We start from the raw sequence: 20,078 nt of genomic DNA on the forward strand, positions 1-20,078 counted from the left end.
CAATACATTAAAAGCAGACATTATGCTAGGCATCACTAGGAAGTGGCAAAGTTGAGCTCAACAAAGCCTATTGCCCCCACCTCCCCATCTCACGTTGCATCTTCATAATTCTAATTCTACATTGGAAAGGTAAAAAAAATCCTATTGAAAAACACAGACCTCTAAGAAAGTAGCCAACAGATATTTTTTCCTTTGTATAAATACAAAACATAATTAAATTATCCTGCAGAATATTCGTAATTCCGCGTATACTTTTCTTCATTCTAGCATTGCCTGAGCACACCAGAGTCCAGTCAGCAATTCGCTTTTAGGACCATCACTAGTCTGTCATCATGAGACAGAATATGTAATTTTCGTGATGGTATTTGTATGTCTGGAATCCAAGAAAACATTTCTACTCCTCTGCCTCACTAAATAGTCATAAACCTTGCCTCTAATTTGCCTCATGTGCCATTGGTTTGTGTATGGTGGGGAGAGAAAGGTATGGAGGAGTGGTTTGGAATTTTTCAGTGATCCCATGATTTTCTCTTTGTCATCTGGAACAATTGGAATGAGAGACTTTACAGTCTTGAAGACAGATTATATTTTCCTTGTGGGGTGTTATCCATGTTTATGATGATAAACACAATTTCTTGGAATCAAAAGAGCCACTTCATGCCCTTGTCCAATTCTGGCTCAACTCTTCTTTGTGTATTGGTGGCTGATTTGAGAAGCTGATCTTGACACCAACAGCAGTTGAAAGTATGATGAAGAGTTTTAGCCCGTTATAACCTGGAGGATACCCTAACTGCTTCATAGGTGGTAGGAAGAGAAAAGAGGAAAAAAAAAAAAAAGTCCTTCCTTTGGGTTTATGACAGGGGGGTATAGATTAGACATCTGACTAATCCAGACTTAGTGGGCATGGATATTCTCTTTAATTTTAATTTGTAAAAATAAAGACAACTTCTCCGTAAAAGTGCTTCCCAGCTGGCTCATTGGTAAAGAATCCACCTGTAATGCAAGAGACACAGGTTCAATCCCATGGACAGAGAGAGGAGCCTGGCAGGCTGCAGTCCATGGGGTTGCAAAAGAGTCAGACATGACTTAGCAACTAAACAACAACAGTCTCCACAAGAAGAAGAAACAGTTATGTTCAAAATATGTTTAGTTCCAAGAGCTCAAAATAGACAAAGCAATTTCGAGTTTCATTTTCCTCAAACGTCATTCCAGATTGATACCTTGGTTGCCAGGTTTGTAAGAAAGAAACCACCCCATCGGCTCTGCCTGCTCCCCTCTGGGATGAGCAGTGGATGGCTCCAAGGCTGGTGGCCCCCTCAGTGCAGTCAGACCATCTCTCTTGTCCCCGAAGAGGAAGTTGGTGCAGGGTCTGCTGGGAGGCATGAGGTGACAACATTGCATAGGCCGGGACTGCGTTTGTAGTCTAAGTGGGCTTTCCCAGGGTCCTGGGGGAGGGAGAACACAGCTGCAGCGGCTCCTTGAGGCTGGGACCCTGTCTGCCCTCAGGATTCCCTTGGGATTAAAGAAAAAGAACACATGTGATCCTTTCATGCTCATCTCGTAATGTGAGAAAGTGGATGGAAGTGTTGCCTCTCAGCCAGCAATGACCAGGCAGCAGTGTATTTTATGCCGTTTTCGAATTCGTCTTATTGAAAGTATTTTGATAAAAAGTCAAAAGCATGGCCAGTGGTGTTTTTTTTTTTTTTTCCGGAATCAGTAAATAACAGATGTTTATTTTTCCCTTTCTGGACATCTGTTTAACAACTTTGGACATAATGAGTACAAAAAAAGAAAGCATATGCCAGTCCCATGCTGATTTTTATTTTCTCTTTTAAAGTTATCAAGTCATTGTTTTCAGTATGGGGGAGCAAACAGCTGTCTTCCTGATGCACTGGCATTTTTCATGGCATCTTGGTGTCCTTTTCTCTGCATATCCTTTCTAATCAATACTATCAATCACATGATTTCACTTCGCACCTACTTTTTAATAAAACCCGAATTTATGATTTCAGGCTGCACCAGGCTTCTCAGCCTCAGACTCTAATTTCAGCAATTCACTAGACTTGATCCTTTCCTGGTGGCTCAGCAGTAAAGCATCTGTCTGCAGTGCAGGAGATGCAGGAGACCAGAGTTCGATCCCTGGGTCAGGAAGATGCCTTGGAGGAGGAAATGGCAACCCACTCCAGGATTCTTGTCTGAGAAATCCCATGGACAGAGGAGCCTGGCGGGCTATAGTCCATGGGGTCACAGAGTCAGACACGACTGAGAGACTGACCACCAGGAGATTTTTCCACATGGTTGCGCCTCCACCTGGTGCTTACTGCCTTCCCCTGTGAACCTCCTCTTCCTTCTGTCTGCCCATCGCATGGCCAACTCCACTATCTAGATCCTCCGGAGATGCCGGGCCCCTCCTCTCCCTCTTTTTATCTCATCAGTTGCTAAATTCATTTTATTCACCTTCCTTAATATCTTCTCAGTGGGTCTCTTTCAGTTCATTCTTGTGGAATGAAGTCTTAATGAGTACCCTAGTTAATACTCTTATTTGTAAAATCCTCCAGTGGCTCTTCTTTGTACCAGGATGAAGCCTAAGCTCCGTGGCAACCATGTGGCCCTGTCTTCCTTCTCCAGCCCCGTTTCTGACCACACCTCCCTCTCCTCTGTGCCCTGGCGTATCTGGTCTAGGGACAATTCCAGGAATGTTCCACCCTCTCTAGTCCCTCTGAAGGTTTGCCTCCCCTTTATCAAGTATGCCATCAAGACCTGAATCAGAAATATGAGGAAGGCTTGCCACTATGGATTAGCTGCCAGTCCTGTTGCATCCAGTGGACAGTCCTCTAATGTGATCTTAGATATTACTTTTTTATTTTATTTTTAACCATTTCATAATTGAGGTATAGTTAATTTACAAAGTTGTATTAGTTTCAGGTGTATAATAGCAAAGTGATCCAGTTTTATTCATATATTTATGTATAAATATTTATGCATATATATATACTCTTTTTCAGATTCTTTTCCATTATAGATTGTTACAAGATACTGAATATAGTTCCTAGTAAGCCCTTGTTGTTTATCTATTTTATATATAGTAGTGATTGCAATCTTTTTAAAAATTGGACCGTCTTTTCTTTTAGCTTTGATGTCAGAGACCAAGACAGTGAAATTTTTGTCCATAACATTAATATTGTGCCTGACACGTGGTAGATGTTCAAAAAAGTGAAGAAATTCATTTTTCTATAACTAATTTATGCTTGTAAGTTCTCCAAAAATATTGTATGTGCAATGTGAATTGTGGTGGTGTTTTTTTTTTTCTGGTTGGATTGGGTATTTAAATTTCACTTCTTGCTCCTTAAAAATTGGGTTTGCACAAAGATTTTATGGACTTTTTAAGACATAAGGTCTAACAGTTAAATTCTCCAAGTATTCTTCTTGTCTCATTGGCACGTTCTCTCTCCCTTTGTCTTGATCTCTGTCTCTCTCACTCTTCCTCCCGCTCTGCTTTCTGCCTATTCCGCAGCAATTATTTCAGTCCCCTGCCTTTGCTACCATGACACCTTGTCATCTCCTTCTCCCCCCTAGAGACTAGTTCCCCTTCTTCTTCCCTGAGATACTGGATACCTTCTTACAGGAAGTCCTTCAGATTGCTACACCTACTACTGGGAGATAATTCACTTCCACTCATTATCTCTTTCATTGACATGTCTCCCCACCCCACCCCGATTCATTTGAGAAATGCCTTTTCTCAGCCAGGCACTGCATTAAGTACTGCAGGTAAAATGTCATCAAAGACGTAGTCCCTGTGTGCAGTCTGTTTCCATTCTGGTGAGTGATGCTAAAAAGCACAGGCGTTCACACAGATGAGAGCAACCCTAGGAATAAGAACTTAATCTCGATGCTGTGAGTGCTGAAGTCCTTGGAAGAGCGTGCTGGGAGGAGGGGAAAGAGTATGCAGTAGCCCAAGGGGTAGCCTTCTCTCCAGCCTCCAGAGATTAAGGTGTCTGTGCCTCAGATATTTTCCTATGTTTTGGCACTCGGCACCTGCTGTTATTATCATGTTCATTTTCTTTGCTTCCCCTGTAGACTAGGAGCTTTTTGAGAATGAGAACATTGTCCCATCTCTGTACCCACAGCACCCAGCCTCCTGCCAGGTTTATATATGTTGAAGTGAAGTGAAGTCGCTCAGTTGTGTCTGACTCTGCGAACCCATGGACTGTAGCCTACCAGGCTCCTCCGTCCCTGGGATTCTCCAGGCAGGAATACTGGAGTGGGTTGCCATTTCCTTCTCCAGGAGATCTTCCCAAGCCAGGGATCGAACCTGGGTCTCCCATATTGCAGGCAGACTCTTTACCATCTGAGCCACCAGGGAAGATGCTCAAGAAATATTTGGTGAATATTGAGCATGACCAGGTAAGAGGTAAAATGTTACAGTTTCTTGTTGCTGTGGGTTGAGTTGCATCTTCCCCAAAAGATATGCTGATATCCTCACCCCCAGCACCTCCGGAGAAGCGTGGTAGGCTACAGTCCATGGGATCGCAAAGAGTCGGACACGACTGAGCGACTTTGCTTTTGAAAATGGTATTTTCAGATGGAATCAAGTTAGGATGGTGTCCTACTTGATTAATGTGGACTCTAAGCTTATATGACTGGTGTCCCTATAAAAAGAGAAAAGACACAGAGACACACAGAGAAAACCATGTGATGGTGGGGGAAAGATGGGAGTGACCCGTCTGCAAGCCAAGGAATGTTAAGGATTGCCAGCGACGCCAGAAGCTGAGAGAAAGGCATGGAACACTGCTGCCCCAGAGTCTTCAGAGGGAGCCTGGCCCTGCTGCAACTGTGACTTCAGTTTCTCATTTCCAGAACTCTAGTTTGCTGTGTTCTGATTTTAAGCCTCCCAGTTTGTGGAACCTTGTAATTGCAGCCTTAGAAAACCAATGCAGCTTCTCTTTACTTTCCCTGGAAAATACTATTGTAGTTCCTGTTGTAAACCTTAGGCAGTCAACATTATTGATGAGACCCACTACCAAGCCATGGGCTGTACTGAGTTAGCATAAACATGAAATCATTCTTGCTTTGACCGTAACTGGCGTTTAGAGAATCTCTCAGGTTTTCTTAGTTACCCACTTTATTTTTAGAGTGGTTATTTAATGGAGTGGCACGAACGGCTGTGCTTATAAAAGGATCCACCGTGGGTGAAAGGAATATACTCTGACTTTCTATCTCCTTTTGGCCTCTCTCAACACTGGTGTAGTAGCTAAGGTTCATTGACTTCAGATATGGGGTGGAAGATGCTGAAATCCGTTCTTTCCCCTTTTTGTTGCTTGTTCTCTCTGGGGCTGAAATTTGTATAGGATAATGGAAAGATGTGGGCTGTGGGCATTTTGAGAAGACTGGAGGAAAGGGAGCAATCTTGTCTAAATAAATCCCCCCCACATGCTTGTGAGACCCGCAGGCCTCCACATCGCAAGACTTGCAGCCCTGCCTCTTCTTGTTATGGGGCCCTGGACCTTGTCCTCTGATTTCTCAGCAGAGGTATTCTTATGTGAATTGATACTCAGCATTTCTTTTACTTCTTGAAGATTTGGGCTTGCAAAACTCCCATTCTAACCTTCCAATTTTAAGCAAAGGGAGAATCAGCCTTTTTTTTTTTTTTTTGGCTTCTAATTCATTCATTCTAGAACTAGATGTCCTTGGGTAATTGGCAACAACAGGTGTTCCTCTAGCTTTTAAATCAAGTGTGTATGTGTGTGTGTGTATGAGGGAACACCCCCCTACAATTATTAGGGTCAATTTGGGTTTCCTTGAGGGATTTGAGCAGGGAGGATGTAGGCGGAAATCATCGTTTTTCATTTGTTTGGGGGACTTGCCCTTAAAAGGAGATTGTCTGCTTCCCTCTCAGTCTTTGAATTGATGACATTTGTAGTGTTTACTGGGAGCCCACGGTTATCCGGAAAACTCAGACTGATGACAGTACTATTTGAAATGCTTCTGTAGGTCTGCTTCGAGGTAGCCAGGGAAAAAATGTATGTTCCAAGGTACAAGTGCTTGTTGACTTTTAAACGCAGCCAGCCCGTGCTCTTTATCAGGGAACTCAGAATTGCTCCACAGCGCTGCCTTTTCTGTCCATTTGACAAGCATGTCAAAGGACAGTCTTAAGTGCTTTATAGTTTATTAATTTTTTTCCTTCTTTAGTTTGCCATCTCCTCTCAGAAACTGGAAAATAATTTCTTCGACTCCACCCCCTCCACCTTTCTCATTTAAGCTGAAATTGATTTCTTTCTGAGCTTGGAAGGGAAAAAAAATTAAGCTGTAGTTAATACAATTGCTTGGCTGAATAAAAATAAAAGACCAGTTTACTTTCAAGCTGTGCTGTATCAGAGTAAAAAGCTGTTTTGTCCCTCCGAGGAGGATTTTGACATGAGAGTGTGCAAAATTTTATAGCATCACTATTAGGATATGGTTTTGTAGCCAATACAAGAAGTAATAGAATTGTTTATTTGGAGGATGTGGGGGATGGGATATTTGTGTGTGTTGAGAAAATTGGGAAGCTAGGAGACACTCTTAAATCCATCAGCTTCTCCAGAACTCTTCTCAAATGCTTATTGTCATGACAACCATCTCTTCATGAACCAAAGCTTCGAGTATAATACAGATGGGATTGGTAACAAGGTAGAGCTGCCATCTGCTTTGTTTTCTCTGAGGGACATTTTTTTTGATTCTCAAGTATGATCCTCATATCTGAAAGTCTTGACTTATTTTTCTTTCTAGAGTCAGATAGAGTTTTGAGATTAATTCTTTTCTCCTGACGAACAACTTGTCATCACATAGCTTACTTATTGTTAAAAGTATTTAAAAAAAAAAAAAGGTAATTTTGTCTTTGGATATTCTGTCTCAGTGAGTAATCTACTCATCATATGTAAGATATTTTCAGAGGAAAGACAGTCTTCTGCATTTAGCCTTTCCCTCATGTATGCATTGTAAGAGAGACATCTGGGAACTATCTCAGGTCCTTCCAAGCGAGCTGTCTGTGGGTTCTCTTTCACTTAGATAAAAATGGGGAAGACGTGTAATAGAATTACCACAAACAGCACTGTTTGTTTTTCTTTTGGAGGAACCATAAACAGAAGCTTCGAATCTGTGCATATAAAAAGAATCCTCAGCGTAAGATGCATTCAGCTCTGTTGTCCTGTTCTGAAGGAAGTAACAATTATGTCATAGTGTCTTCATGGTGTATGTCAGCTTAAACACAGCACCCTTGTCAGGCTGCAGAGTCAAAATTGGAAAGTTCATGGGTTTATATAGATACCTTGACTTCCAGCGGGCTTCCCTGGTGGCTCAGTGGTAAAGGATCCACCTGCAATGCAAGAGATGCCAGTTCGATCCCTGGGTCGGAAAGATCCCCTGGGGGAGGAAATGGCAACCCACTCCAGTATTCTTGCCTGGAGAATGCCATGGACAGAGGAGCCTGGCAGGCTGCAGTCCATGGGGTCGCAGAGTCAGATACTGCTGAAGTGGCTGAGCACGCATACAACTTGCATCATCTCTAATTCTTTCAATGTATGGCCATCTATCTGAGTAAGGGGTGTCTGAAGGATGCGCCAGTAGTTTGAAAAGGCAGTACCTTTGTTTAGCCTAAAATCTCTGGACTGAATTCTTCAGTCTTTACTCAAACTAATTTGGCTGTCAACTATGCTCAATGTGACATATTTTAAAAATATCAACTTTGTCACATTCAATTCTTCACTTCCCACTGGTTTTTACTGCCTAGCATTGCCTTGAGAACATCACTGTATTTCCCAAGGCAGGCAGTTACCGCAGGGTAAGATCCATTCTCTCTACCCCAGGGTGAATAAGGGGCAGCGCAGTGTGGTTTTCTGAGTTCAATAGAAAATCATCAGCCATTTATTTTGGGGGTGCACAAAGACAGCTGCATTCTGGATTTGCTAAACATCTTGAAATGCTTTGCGTACAACAAAACCCCAAACGTGCTTCTTTTTCCACATATGTATTTTAGGAGAAATATAATCCACATGCTCTTGTTCTCTCCACTTTTAAATCATGAAAATGTTGTTTCATAAGAGCCATTTGATGTCCAGGAAGTCTTTTATCCTTTTTATTAGTTTTTTTTTAACATATAAATAGAAAAAAATTAACAAAAAACACAATGTGCATGACTTAGGACAAACTGCCCAATTGAATTTCGAAGTTCTGTATCTACAATATCTTAAAGCCTATCATTTTTCTTGGTGCTTTGCAAAAGCAGTCTTCCCTTCTATTGGATGGGGAGTTCCGAAATGTCAGGATAAAGTAGGGAAGAGAACAAATGTTCATTGAGAAGCGACTGTGGTACTTGGGAACATCTGCTAACTCCTTAATGTTAACAGTAGCCCTAAGTGGTCATTTTACAGATGGGAAGAGCTTTCAGAGACCTTAAATAACTGGCTGTGTGCCAAGGAAGAATTTTAAGCTAGGTCTGTGACTTTTTACTTTATAATCTTTTAATTACTTCTGTCCTCCTCATTCTGTTGCAGAGCACCGAGGAGGCATAACTTCCAAAAAAGTCCCATCTTAGGAGGTGACTTGGAAATAACTAATAACCAGGCCTGAGGATAAGGATAACCTCTGGAAAGTGGCCACTTGGTATTGGCAAGGTGGATGTTTAGGACCATGTTTGCATAAGGGCTTTGGATACATGATATTGTGCCAGATAGGCCTGGGCACCTTCTTTTTATTATAGGGGAGGAAAGAGAATACACATGGGATGGGAAGTGGGGCAGGCTCAGTAGGAGGCCCATTTCTTGCACTGTGATTCAGTATCAAAGTGATACTTGATTACCTCTTACTTTGTAACCGTGGTACATATTTGGTAAGAGTGGTACATGACATTACTTAAATGGCTTAAACTCTTTTCTTTGAAAAGAATTTTTCAGTGCTTACATCTTAAAGTATATAGGGTGAGGATCCTTCCATAATGAGGGTACATATAAAAGAGAAACCAAAATTTTATTTGGCGGGGGAAGGTTATAGTCAGCTATACCGTGGGGTACGTGATTCATAGTATGGCATTAAGTTACTATCTTCTGGAGAAAAGGAAAAATAAAATTACAAAATGAAGGATGTGAAGACTGCTTAGGGTTTGACCTAGGATCTAGGTTCTTCTGATATTATCTGTTCTATCCCAGAAATCCTGTTTTATTCAATGTGGAGCTGTTTTGTGCTACAATCTCATGTTCCATTATGTTCTTTTTTTCTTTTTAACCTTGTATTATGTTGGCATCAGGGGAAAAGAGATGAATTATTTAAATCTTCTTTCATTGAGTTAGGGCAATACAGAAAGAATGCAACAGGCAATTTTATAACTGACATTTTGGAGAACACTGGGGTCATCATATGACTGAGAACATGATTAATTTTTTGAAGGTCAGGACACTAATATTTTTTCCAGTGGATTTGCTAAGGGAACCAACCACCTGGTTTCGAGTTTTGAGAGAACTGCTCCCCAGGAAGAAGTTGCTTTTTTCTTCAGAGAGATTGTACGTTGTTTTGCATCTAAATAGAGTGTATCCCATGGAAATAAGAAATATAATTACTGTAGCATTCTTTTTTCTCATGCCTCTACTGAAGAGCCACGCTGGTTTATCTTTTATACAACCACAGTGCAGAACTTGACCGGCATTCATATCATATTAGTCATTTTGCCTTAGGCTCTCGGCACACTTTTCAAAAAGTCTTGCCGCACCCCGTACGAGCGGGTAAGTCTTTAAATGTTTCTTGTGTGCCAAGGCAAATTAAGCAATTAGTATGGCACTCCTTAGCAGAGTGGGGAAGAGGATCTTATGAAGCCCAAGGGAGGGGGTGGGGGAGACATGCCATGAGCTCTTTTCACAGTCACAACTCAGTTAAAAATCTTGGAGGTAGAACAGTTACTTTGCAACCAAGAAAGAAGGCAGGAATATCTTTACTTGGTGATGAGGCTGGAAATAATAAGCTGGTTGACTGTACAGAGAGAGTTTTTTTCCTCTGAAAGAAGGCTCCCTCAGCTTCATCAGATCTATGTCCACACAGCAAGTGGGGAACGGGACTTGAGGCATTTTTGTTTCCAGTATATCCTATCTGTGGGTACTCTGTGACTAGACCTGTGAGTTCAGACTAGAGGAAGAGGCCCTTGTTCACTGTCTTTTGAAGTTTCATTTTATAAAATGAGATTTCCTTGCATATGACTTCACTTGCTCTCAATCAACTGTTGTTATTGCTCTTGACATATGCATTCTGTCCCGCTGGTGTGGACTGCATAGCCCCAGGGGGCCCTTGTCACTGTCACTAAGATAAGGGTCCCCAAGTGACTGGTGTGAATCACAAGTGTCAACTGTAAGGAGATCTCTCACTGATGCCTCTGTTTATATCCCGTAGATGCTACAAGCTCCCAATTCATATTGGTAAGACTTTCGAGCGTTCAAGAAAGGCATAGAAACCAATGCAGTACTCTAAAGCAATTATCCTTCAATTCAAAATAAAGAAATTGAAAAAAGCAATAGTAAAGCTCTTAGTATTCTACTACTTTTTAAAAAAGGCATTGTTGGATGTCTCTAAGTTATGATAGGAGATTTCACTGAAGTTGCATATTAGATTATTCTTCCTTTTATAAGGAAAACAAGCCAAAGGATCAAAACTTGATGTCTATAGATAGTTGTTGTTTAGTCGCTGAGTCATGTTAAACTCTTTTGAGACCCAGTGGACTATAGCCCACCAGGCTTTTCTGTCCATGGGATTTCCCAGACAAGAATACTGGAGTGGGTTTCCATTTCCTTTTCCAGGGGTTCTTTTCCAACCCAGGAACTGAACCTGCATTTCCTGCCTTGCCAGGCAGATTCTTTACCCCTGAGCTACCTGGGAAGCCCCTTTAGATAAGTTCAGTTCAGTTCAGTCGCTCAGTCATGTCCGACTCTTTGCGACCCCATGAATCGCAGCACGCCAGGCCTCCCTGTCCGTCACCAACTCCTGGAGTTCGATTCACGTCCATCGAGTCGGTGATACCATCTAGCCATCTCATGCTCTGTCGTCCCCTTCTCCTCCTGCCCCCAATCCCTCCCAGCATCAAAGTCTTTTCCAATGAGTTAACTCTTCGCATGAGGTGGTCAAAGTACTGGAGCTTCAGCTTTAGCATCATTCCTTCCAAAGAAATCCCAGGGTTGATCTCCTTCAGAATGGACTGGTTGGATCTCCTTACAGTCCAAGGGACTCTCAAGAGTCTTCTCCAACACCACAGTTCAAAAGCATCAATTGTTCGGCGCTCAGCCTTCTTCACAGTCCAACTCTCACATCCATACATGACTACTGGAAAAACCATAGCCTTGACTAGATGGACCTTAGTTGGCAAAGTAATGTCTCTGCTTTTGAATATGCTATCTAGGTTGGTCATAACTTTTCTTCCAAGGAGTAAGTGTCTTTTAATTTCATGGCTGCAATCACCATCTGCAGTGATTTTGGAGCCCTCCAAAATAAAGTCTGACACTGTTTCCACTGTTTCCCCATCTATTTCCCATGAAGTGATGGGACCAGATGCCAAGATCTTTGTTTTCTGGATGTTGAGCTTTAGGCCAACTTTTTCACTCTCCTCTTTCACTTTCATCAAGAGGTTTTTAGTTCCTCTTCACTTTCTGCCATAAGGGTGGTGTCATCTGCATATCTGAGGTTATTGATATTTCTCCCGGCAATCTTGATTCCAGCTTGTGTTTCTTCCAGTCCAGCATTTCTCATGATGTACTCTGCTTATAGTTGGCCCAGTACAATTTTGTGTGGGATTTATTTCATTGTTTTTCTTCACTGGATATGAATTTAGAGTACTCAAGGACATTTATTCTACACCAAAAGAACATTTAGCTTCTGTGTGGTTAAAATAATATTGAGGTCAGTATATTGGAAGAAAGGAGACACTCCATCCAGTAACCCTCTTTGGAATCCCTCACGTTCTTTGGGAAGGTTAATTGACAGTCTTTGCACACTTCCTGCAACCCTTCCCCAGGAACTTGCAGAGGATCCTTTGTAAGAGACAGTAACCCTTGTCTGCAGGCAATATGCACAGCTGGGAAAGATAATTAACTCAACTATTTCTTTTTGAGAGATCTACATCATTTCAACAGAAGGACCCAGCAATTCCGCTGGATTCAGGCTGGACACTATTACTAGCAGACGTACTTCAGACAGATTTCATAATCACTGTGGTACAAATGGTTATGGTGAGCTTCTGAGGCTCCCCAAAGGCCACTAAAACTGTCCGACTTAGATAGCACTGAAGTTTTGATGTGAGAATTAGAAAGTATGGTTCAGTTTAATCTGTAAGGTTGGATACCAGAAAGTGCCCCTTTGGTTTCCCAAACTTGAGTGATTCAATGGCTACTATTCTCTCGTGAGATGGCCCCTAAATCTCATCCTGTGTGATTACTGAGGGCTCATGGAGGGTATAGAATAACATGGGTTGGGTTTCATTATGGGTGACATTATCACATGATTATTTTTTCCCCACGGCTATTAGGGAATGTCATGAGAAAAGAGAAAATACCTTTTGAATGTTAACATTTCTGAAAGTGAGTTGGATTTACCGGGTTTTTTTTTTTTTTTTTTTACTGTAAACTAGATAGCCAGTGGGAATTTGCTTTATTGCTCAGGAAACTCAAACAGGGGCTCTGTATCAACCTAGAGGGGTGGGATGGGGAGGGAGGTGGGAGGGAGGTTCAGAAGGGATGGGATATAGGTATACCTATGCCTGATTCATATTGAGGTTTGACAGAAAAAATTCTGTAAAGGAATTATCCTTCAATTAAAAAAAAAGAAAAAAGACTACTCCGAGAATTTACCCAGAAGATTGGGGTGAACTTGCAAAGAATTAAAACTTCTGTGTGAGTTTTCCTTTTAAGCACTGCTCACTAGAGTTTGTTTATCCCATTAAATGTTGGCTACTGATAAAAAGAAGCATTCCTTGCTGCCACAGACAGTGCTTCTTCCTAGCAAGGCTAGTCCATTTTGACCCAGTGCACACTATGGGTGCAAGATTGCAGGGTGTAGGGTTTGTTCCCCAAAGTCCTAAAACCCAGTCACAGTTTTTTAATCCTTTAATTTTTCTTATGAACAAGACATGCCCATATTCTCTCTGGTTACAAGTCATAAATGAGTGAAACCCACTCTTTCCAGGGAGAAGACTCTCTCTGGTAAATGCTACACTGTTGGCGTGGCTGAATGATGTCGCAGAAGGAGTAATAAATTGAGACTTTAAAAAGGCATAATTTGATAGAATCATGCATTTTGTGCTTCTAATGAGCACATAGTCTAGCAGAATTTACAGATACATGCATTATTAATGTGAATATAGTATAAGATAATGACCTGTTAGAAGCACATGAAAAGATGCACAATATCATTAATTTTTAAGGAAATGCTAATTCAAATCATAGTGCCAGTGTGAAACCTCTGTATATCTACTGCTGCTGTTACTGCTATGTCGCTTCAGTCGTGTCTGGCTCTGTGCGACCCCATAGACAGCAGCCTACCAGGCTCCCCCATCCCTGGGATTCTCCAGGCAAGAACACTGGAGTGGGTTGCCATTTCCTTCTCCAGTGCATGAAAGTGAAAAATGAAAGTGAAGTCTCAGTCATGTCCGACCCTCAGCGACCCTATGGACTGCAGCCTGCCAGGCTCCTCTGTCCATGGGATTTTCCGGGCAAGAGTACTGGAGTGGGGTGCCATTGCCTTCTCCCCTGTATGTCTACTAGAATGACTAAAATGAAAAAGACTGCCCATATGAATTACTGGCTAAAGAGGTAGAGTAACTTACTCTCATCTATTGCTATTGACTGGGGACAGGGGGAGAGGGGCAGCAGGGAGGCTTCCCAGGCAGCCCTAGTGGCAAATGGAACAATCACTTTTGAAAACAGTTGAAGAATTTCTTAAAAAGTTAAACATATACCTACCCCATACCTTCTATATACTCCAGTCATAGTACCTTTAATATTTACCCAGGAGAAATGAAAGCATACGTTCATACAAAAAAATTGTGCATAGATTGCTCATGGCAATTTTATTTGTAATAGCATGAAGTAAACAAGCCGAATATCCAATGAAAAGGTAACAAAATTGTATTTATTGATTGGCCATATCCATACAATGAAATATTCAGCAATGAAAAGAGTCAACTACAGTGTTTCTCTATTCAACAACATAGGTAAGTCTCAAAACAATTATGCTGAGTTAAAGAAGTTTGTCAAAAAAGGTGAGGGCCTCTTGGGAATTAAATAGATAGAGTAGTGGTGGACATATATATTGGAGAAAAATAATTTTATCATTATTTGAAAGATAAAATTTATGAGGCTTGGTTATGGAATAGTGGCTAGAGGGTCTTTCTCTAGTTTGGGTTTTTCTCTATGGATCATCATCTATTTAGTGGTACGGATTTCATGAAAGAGAACACTTAAGTATGAAAGAAATGGTGAGTTAATTGTTTAGTGTTGACTGTTTTAACCAGCATCCCCAAGAGGAAACATTCAGTAGGCAAAACATCAATACTGCTGCTTAAGGAAAAGGAGCTTACATTTTGGCTTTTTAGTAAATGCAAGCATAGATAACTAATAGAAGTATAATATTAGTGAGAAAGGAATAAAGAAGACAAAGAGAAATGGAAATCCTAGACCCAGTCTCATGGATGAGAGAGAACAAAAGAGCTGAGGGCAGAGAGGGAGAGGAAAGAAATGTGATGGGATGTCCCCGGGCAAAGCAGAGGGAACTGATTTGGAAAACAGCAGACTTTATGGACATCTCGTTTATGCAATGCCCTGGTCACTCACTCTGGCATGTCTTAATGTGCGTGGTTAGCTTTATTTAGCCACTTGATCCAAAGTCTGTAATCAATTGCAGCTCACAATAAGTGGTGGCCCTTGTGGTCAAGGGCATAGGTTCTGGAGACTCTATTCCTGTCTCTGACCTCAACAGGTATCTAAACTCTCTAAACTCTCTGTTTCCTATCTGTAAAATGGTATCCCCGTGGGTTCCTCTCTCTAGAAATTATTGTATTAGTAAATACTTTTAAAAATTGGCATGGTGGTACTTAGCATTGCTTCTAACCCATAGTGGAGGTTCAGTGAATTAATCTTCCTCTTCTTTCTCCCTCTTCTCCTCCTCCTCTTTCTCATTATTAGTAGGCATCCACCATATTGTCAGTGATGATTGGAAAAAGCTTTACTCTCTCAATAAGCCATTAGAAAACAAGAAATCAGAATGTCACTTTTTTTTTCATCTGATTCTTTCTGTCCCAAGTGATTTATGTACATGTGCTATTTTATTAGTCTTTCTTTTACATGGTGTGAAAAAAAGCACATGACTTAGTGATGCAGCAAAGAAGTAGAATTTGGGTGACTTTGGTCCTGCCTGTTCTTCAATACCTATTTGGTTTAATGCAAGTAATTTAAATTTCTTACACCTAAATATCTTCAACTGAAACAGAAATGAAGTATAATAATCATATAAGGCTATTAGAAATGCCTAAGTAAAAAGCATACACATGTAAATACCATTTAAGTTCAGAACTTTATAGAAAGCTAAGTGGGTTACATAAGTTAGTACAGTTTTGTAAAGGTGACACTAAGAAAATGCCACATTAATGTTCATTGATATACAAGGCTTAAAAAATAGTTGTTTGATTTTCTTAAGTGTGCTTCTAGTTTATGTTTTAACATCTTATAAAAAATGGACCCTAACCATTCAAATCCCTGGTTGCATTCATTTCACCAGCAATTCCTTTTCATTTGAGTCAGAGAGGTTTTCTTGTCCCATTTCAGGATTTGTGGATCTGGCCCTCCACGATCAAGTCCACCTTTTGGAATGTGCCTGGCTAGAGATCCTCATGATTGGTCTTGTCTGGCGCTCCATGGAGCATCCAGGGAAGCTCCTATTTGCTCCCAACCTTCTTCTGGACAGGTGAGTGACCTAGTTGTAGCTTGGGGAAAGTACATCCCTGAGAATCACCAGTTTTATACTGAAGCTTGTTTATTCAGCATTCCATGAAACTTCCAAGAACTTTATCAGATATGTTTACAAATGGGTGAATTCCAGTGAGGTAGGGTAATTGAGTTCACAGATAGCTAAGGTTAACTGTCTGCCTGATGTCTCTGCAGGTTAGCTCTATCATTTCTAACATAGACATATGGATATTGTATATGTGTTTATAATATACATATATGGATTTATGTATACACATGTATTTGCTTGTATTTATAACATTATGAGGGCTTCTCAGGGGTGCTAGTGGTAAAGCACCTGTCTACAAGTGCAGAAGGCCTAACAGATATGAGTTCAATCCCTGGGTTGGGAAGATCCCCTAGATGAGGGCATGGCAACCCACTCCAGTATTCTTGCCTGGAGAATCCCATGGACAGACGAGCCTGGTGGGCTGCAGTCCATAGGGTTGCACAGAGTCAGACATGACTGAAGTGACTTAGCATGCATGCGCATAACATTATAAACTGTAATTTTCTAACTCCATCTTCACCTTGTGTTATATAAAAAAATCATGAGTAACTTTCCTGTAATTAAAATCTTTTTTTGGTTCACGTACATCCAAACCATAATAGTCTTTTCATTTCCTCTTCCAATTTTTCCATCATTAAATGAGGAAATTTGATCATAGTTCCAAAGGCCACTTCCAGGTTTATGAATTCATAAAAGTTAACTTGCTTATTTGTGAAAATGGAGAATTCAGTTTTCAAATGTGCTACCTTGTTTCATGGGTTGAAACATTTGGGTTGACTCGGAATGTGAGTCCTATTGTTCTTCCTCAGTCATTACTTAGAGTAATTGGATTTAGACATTATTTAACAGCAGCTACCCCTGACAGAGTCCCTACCCAGCACCAGCTGCCGTGCTGAAGGCTTTACATACATGATCTCATTTAATCATCACGGCGCTCCTGGGAAGCCTTATCACTCCCGTTTTACCAGAAAGGAAGCTAAGTTTCAGACACATTCTGCTACTTGGGGAAATATGGAACGAGCTGATGGGGGAGCCAGGATTGGAATTCAGGATCTGTCTGGCTCTGGCATAACACGTTGCCTCCTGCCCTGTGCACGTGTTCTTCACATTCTCTCCTCATCAGTGATGCCATCTTTGGTCTGCTGCTGTGACCTTTTCTTTCCAGGTATACCTTGTCTTTATGGATGCCATAAACATGTGAATGGAAAAGAGCCATTTTCTTAAGTTTCTTGCCGACTTTGTGTGCCTCTGCTCAGCAGTCCAAGGTCGCCAGGTTGCTCTCAATGCATCTCTGCGCTTTCCTTCCTTTCGGAGCACCAGACTGCCTCCCATCTCCTTTCATGCTCCGGCTTCCTTCCTTATACCTGCCAAACCCCCTGGAGCAGACTTCTGGCAACATTGATTTAACTCTGGAGAATTGCATAAGTATTGGTTACCATGTCATCATTTTGTATTATTATAGCTTTTGAAAAACAGTGATGATGCTATTCAAGAAGCAACTCTCTCTTTCCATGGAATATAATCCCATATCATAATTTCTTGGAATGATTGAGGATGGCCACTGGTCTTGTTCCGTAGAGCCCCTCACGTGTCTGTCTTCCTTAAAGGATGTCTCTGCAGTGCTTCTCACTTCTCCTGTCTTCCTTTTCTTTCCTTTCCCTTCTCTTCTCTTGTCAAGTTTCCTTTCACTTCTTTTCTCCTTCTTCCTTTGCTCTCCTCTTACCTTATTTTTTCACCTCTCTCTTCCTTCTTTTCTCTCTCCTCCTCTTCCTCCTTCTTCTTCTATTCTTAAAAAAGTTTTTTTTCCCACCTGTTACAGTCATGTGGTTCTGTGACTGAATTATAATAAATTTGCAAATGAAAATGACAGACCGCATATAATGTTTCCCCACTATAGACTGGAAGGTATCTTGAAGGTTGAGAATTTGGGGGACATTCATGACTGAATTGATCTGCCTCATGATTTCATGATGACTACCTAGTCCATGTTTATCTTCTTGGGTACACACTTCCTGAAAGCAATCATCAATGGTTGCGTTTTAGATGTGAAAGGGTTTTTGACATCACTTCATCCCAATGAACTCACTTTGCCATGAAGTGATATTGCCTAGTTTTATCATGCACCTGCTTATCTCTCTTTTCTGCATATTCTCACTGTGGTTAATTTTCTCCCGTCTCTCATTACAGTGTGAGTGACTAAGAGTTCTAATCTCTCTCAACTCCTACTTTCTCATATTCCAGACATGCAGTTCCTACCACCTCTAGACCAGGATTTCTCAGCTTTTGCACTATTGACATATTTGGTTAGATTGTTCTCTCTTATGGGAAGCTATCCTGTGTGTTTTAGGATGTTTAGGAGCATCCCTGGACTTGACCTACTAGGTGCTCTCATAGCAGCATTCCTTTCCCTGGAGATAACAACCCCAAATGTCTCTGCATGCGTGCTAAGTTGCTCAGTCGTGTCTGACTCTTTGGACCCCATGGACCATAGCCTACCAGGCTCCTCTGTCCATGTGATTTCCCAGGCAAGCATACTGGAGTGGGTTTTTGTTTCCTTCTTCGAGAGCTCTTCCCAACCCAGGGACTGAACCCTTGTCTCTTAGGTCTCCTGCATTGGCAGGCAGCTTCTTCACCACTCGGGCACCTGGGAAGCCCATCTAGACATTTCTAAATGTCCCCTGTGTGTGGCAGGAGAGGAGGCACCGAATTGTCCCTGGTTGAGAACCACTACTCTAGATTTTCCTATTGCAATATCCTTTAAACTCTTCAGACTCACAAGAACTCTCCTTGAATCTTCCTCATCAAGTTTGTTCCTTTTCTTTATTGCTATTAGTGGCATCAACATTCACCTAGACACTGAAGTTGTCAAGTTCAAATTAACCATGGATTCCACTCCCCCAACCCCCATCAGGTTATCCAGTTAATTGTCAAGTCTTTCCTTGTCTGTTTCTGAAATCCACACTAGCCTTTGTCTCCAGGCCTCCCCTAGCACAGGTCCACATCAGCCCTCCCTAAAGTGTGGCCTGGCCACTACTACGTCTCTTTCTCAGCCATCAGCCCTCTTCCTTTCAGTCTCTTCCCAGAGGGCTGCCAGATACTTCTTTGTAAGGCACAGCTGTGATCCTGATGCTTCCTGACTCAGCTTTCATTGGCTTTCTCTCTTCTTTAGAAAGTACTCTGTAGACTTTTTATCTTGGTAATCACGAATCCCTGTTGCAAGTGTCACAGACACGAACATCTGCAGAGCCGGGCCAATGATGTAATGGGGAAAGCCAGTGACTGTGAGTCCAAAAAGGAGTTCTGGGGATTAAGTGAGCCAGGTGAGCTCTTGTTTAGGCTGAAAACACCTGGACCCTGACTTCAGCCTGAGAGCCACAAACTTAATTTCACTCGTCAAGGATTTTTTTTCCACTGCTTCTGAAAGGCCCTGGGTCTTTAGAATTGCCAGAATCTTGGGACCTTCTTTAAGGCTCTCTTTAGTTGCCACTCTTCTGGAAAAACCTTCCTTTAGAGTCTCTCCTCTTCAGCCAGAAAGTAGCCTTTCCTTTGTCTTAAGTTCTCACTAGGTTTGGTTTCTGCTCCTCTTCTTCTCCTTCTGCCTGTAAGTTATGATCATATGCCTTAACTTCTCTTCAAGCTCATGAACTTCTTGTGGGCAGGAGCCAGATCTTGTTTGTCTTTTTTGCTCCCTCCAGTGAACAAAGTCTTCATGATCCCCAATAAGTATTTGTTAATTTCACTGGCCAAGGCCCCTAGGGTGGCTCATGTCAGAGTCAGGAGAAATCACATCTTCTGATGGTCATTTTGACCGTTCTTGTCATCATACTCGCTCACCTCTTGTTCAGAGCTACTCAACAATTCCTGGCTTAGTCCCTCCTAGACTTGGAAGAAATTAAGATACATATGTTTTGAGAGGATTTTTCAAATGACTAAATGCACTTGGTTCATGCTTACATTTCTGCTTTGATTCCGCAGACCTGTTAAATTCTGAATGAGGATAAACAAAGGATCCTACTTTTCTTCCATCACTAGACCCACTATCGAGTAAAATCCTCAAGATCTACATACAT

The 20,078-nt window shown here is 41.5% G+C and overlaps 1 protein-coding gene across 2 annotated transcripts in view; it reads left to right on the forward strand.

Annotated features, from left to right (window-relative positions):
• Positions 1 to 20,078, forward strand: part of ESR1 (estrogen receptor 1) — a 401,644-nt gene that overhangs the window by 308,690 nt on the left and 72,876 nt on the right. For both annotated transcript variants that reach the window (XM_069598740.1, XM_069598739.1), the window contains exon 6: positions 15,819 to 15,957. In XM_069598740.1, coding sequence (XP_069454841.1) covers positions 15,819 to 15,957 — 139 coding nt within the window. The remainder of the gene's footprint in view (positions 1 to 15,818; positions 15,958 to 20,078) is intronic.

Source organism: Ovis canadensis, chromosome 8, assembly GCF_042477335.2.
Source record: "Ovis canadensis isolate MfBH-ARS-UI-01 breed Bighorn chromosome 8, ARS-UI_OviCan_v2, whole genome shotgun sequence".
NCBI lineage: Eukaryota > Metazoa > Chordata > Mammalia > Artiodactyla > Bovidae > Ovis > Ovis canadensis.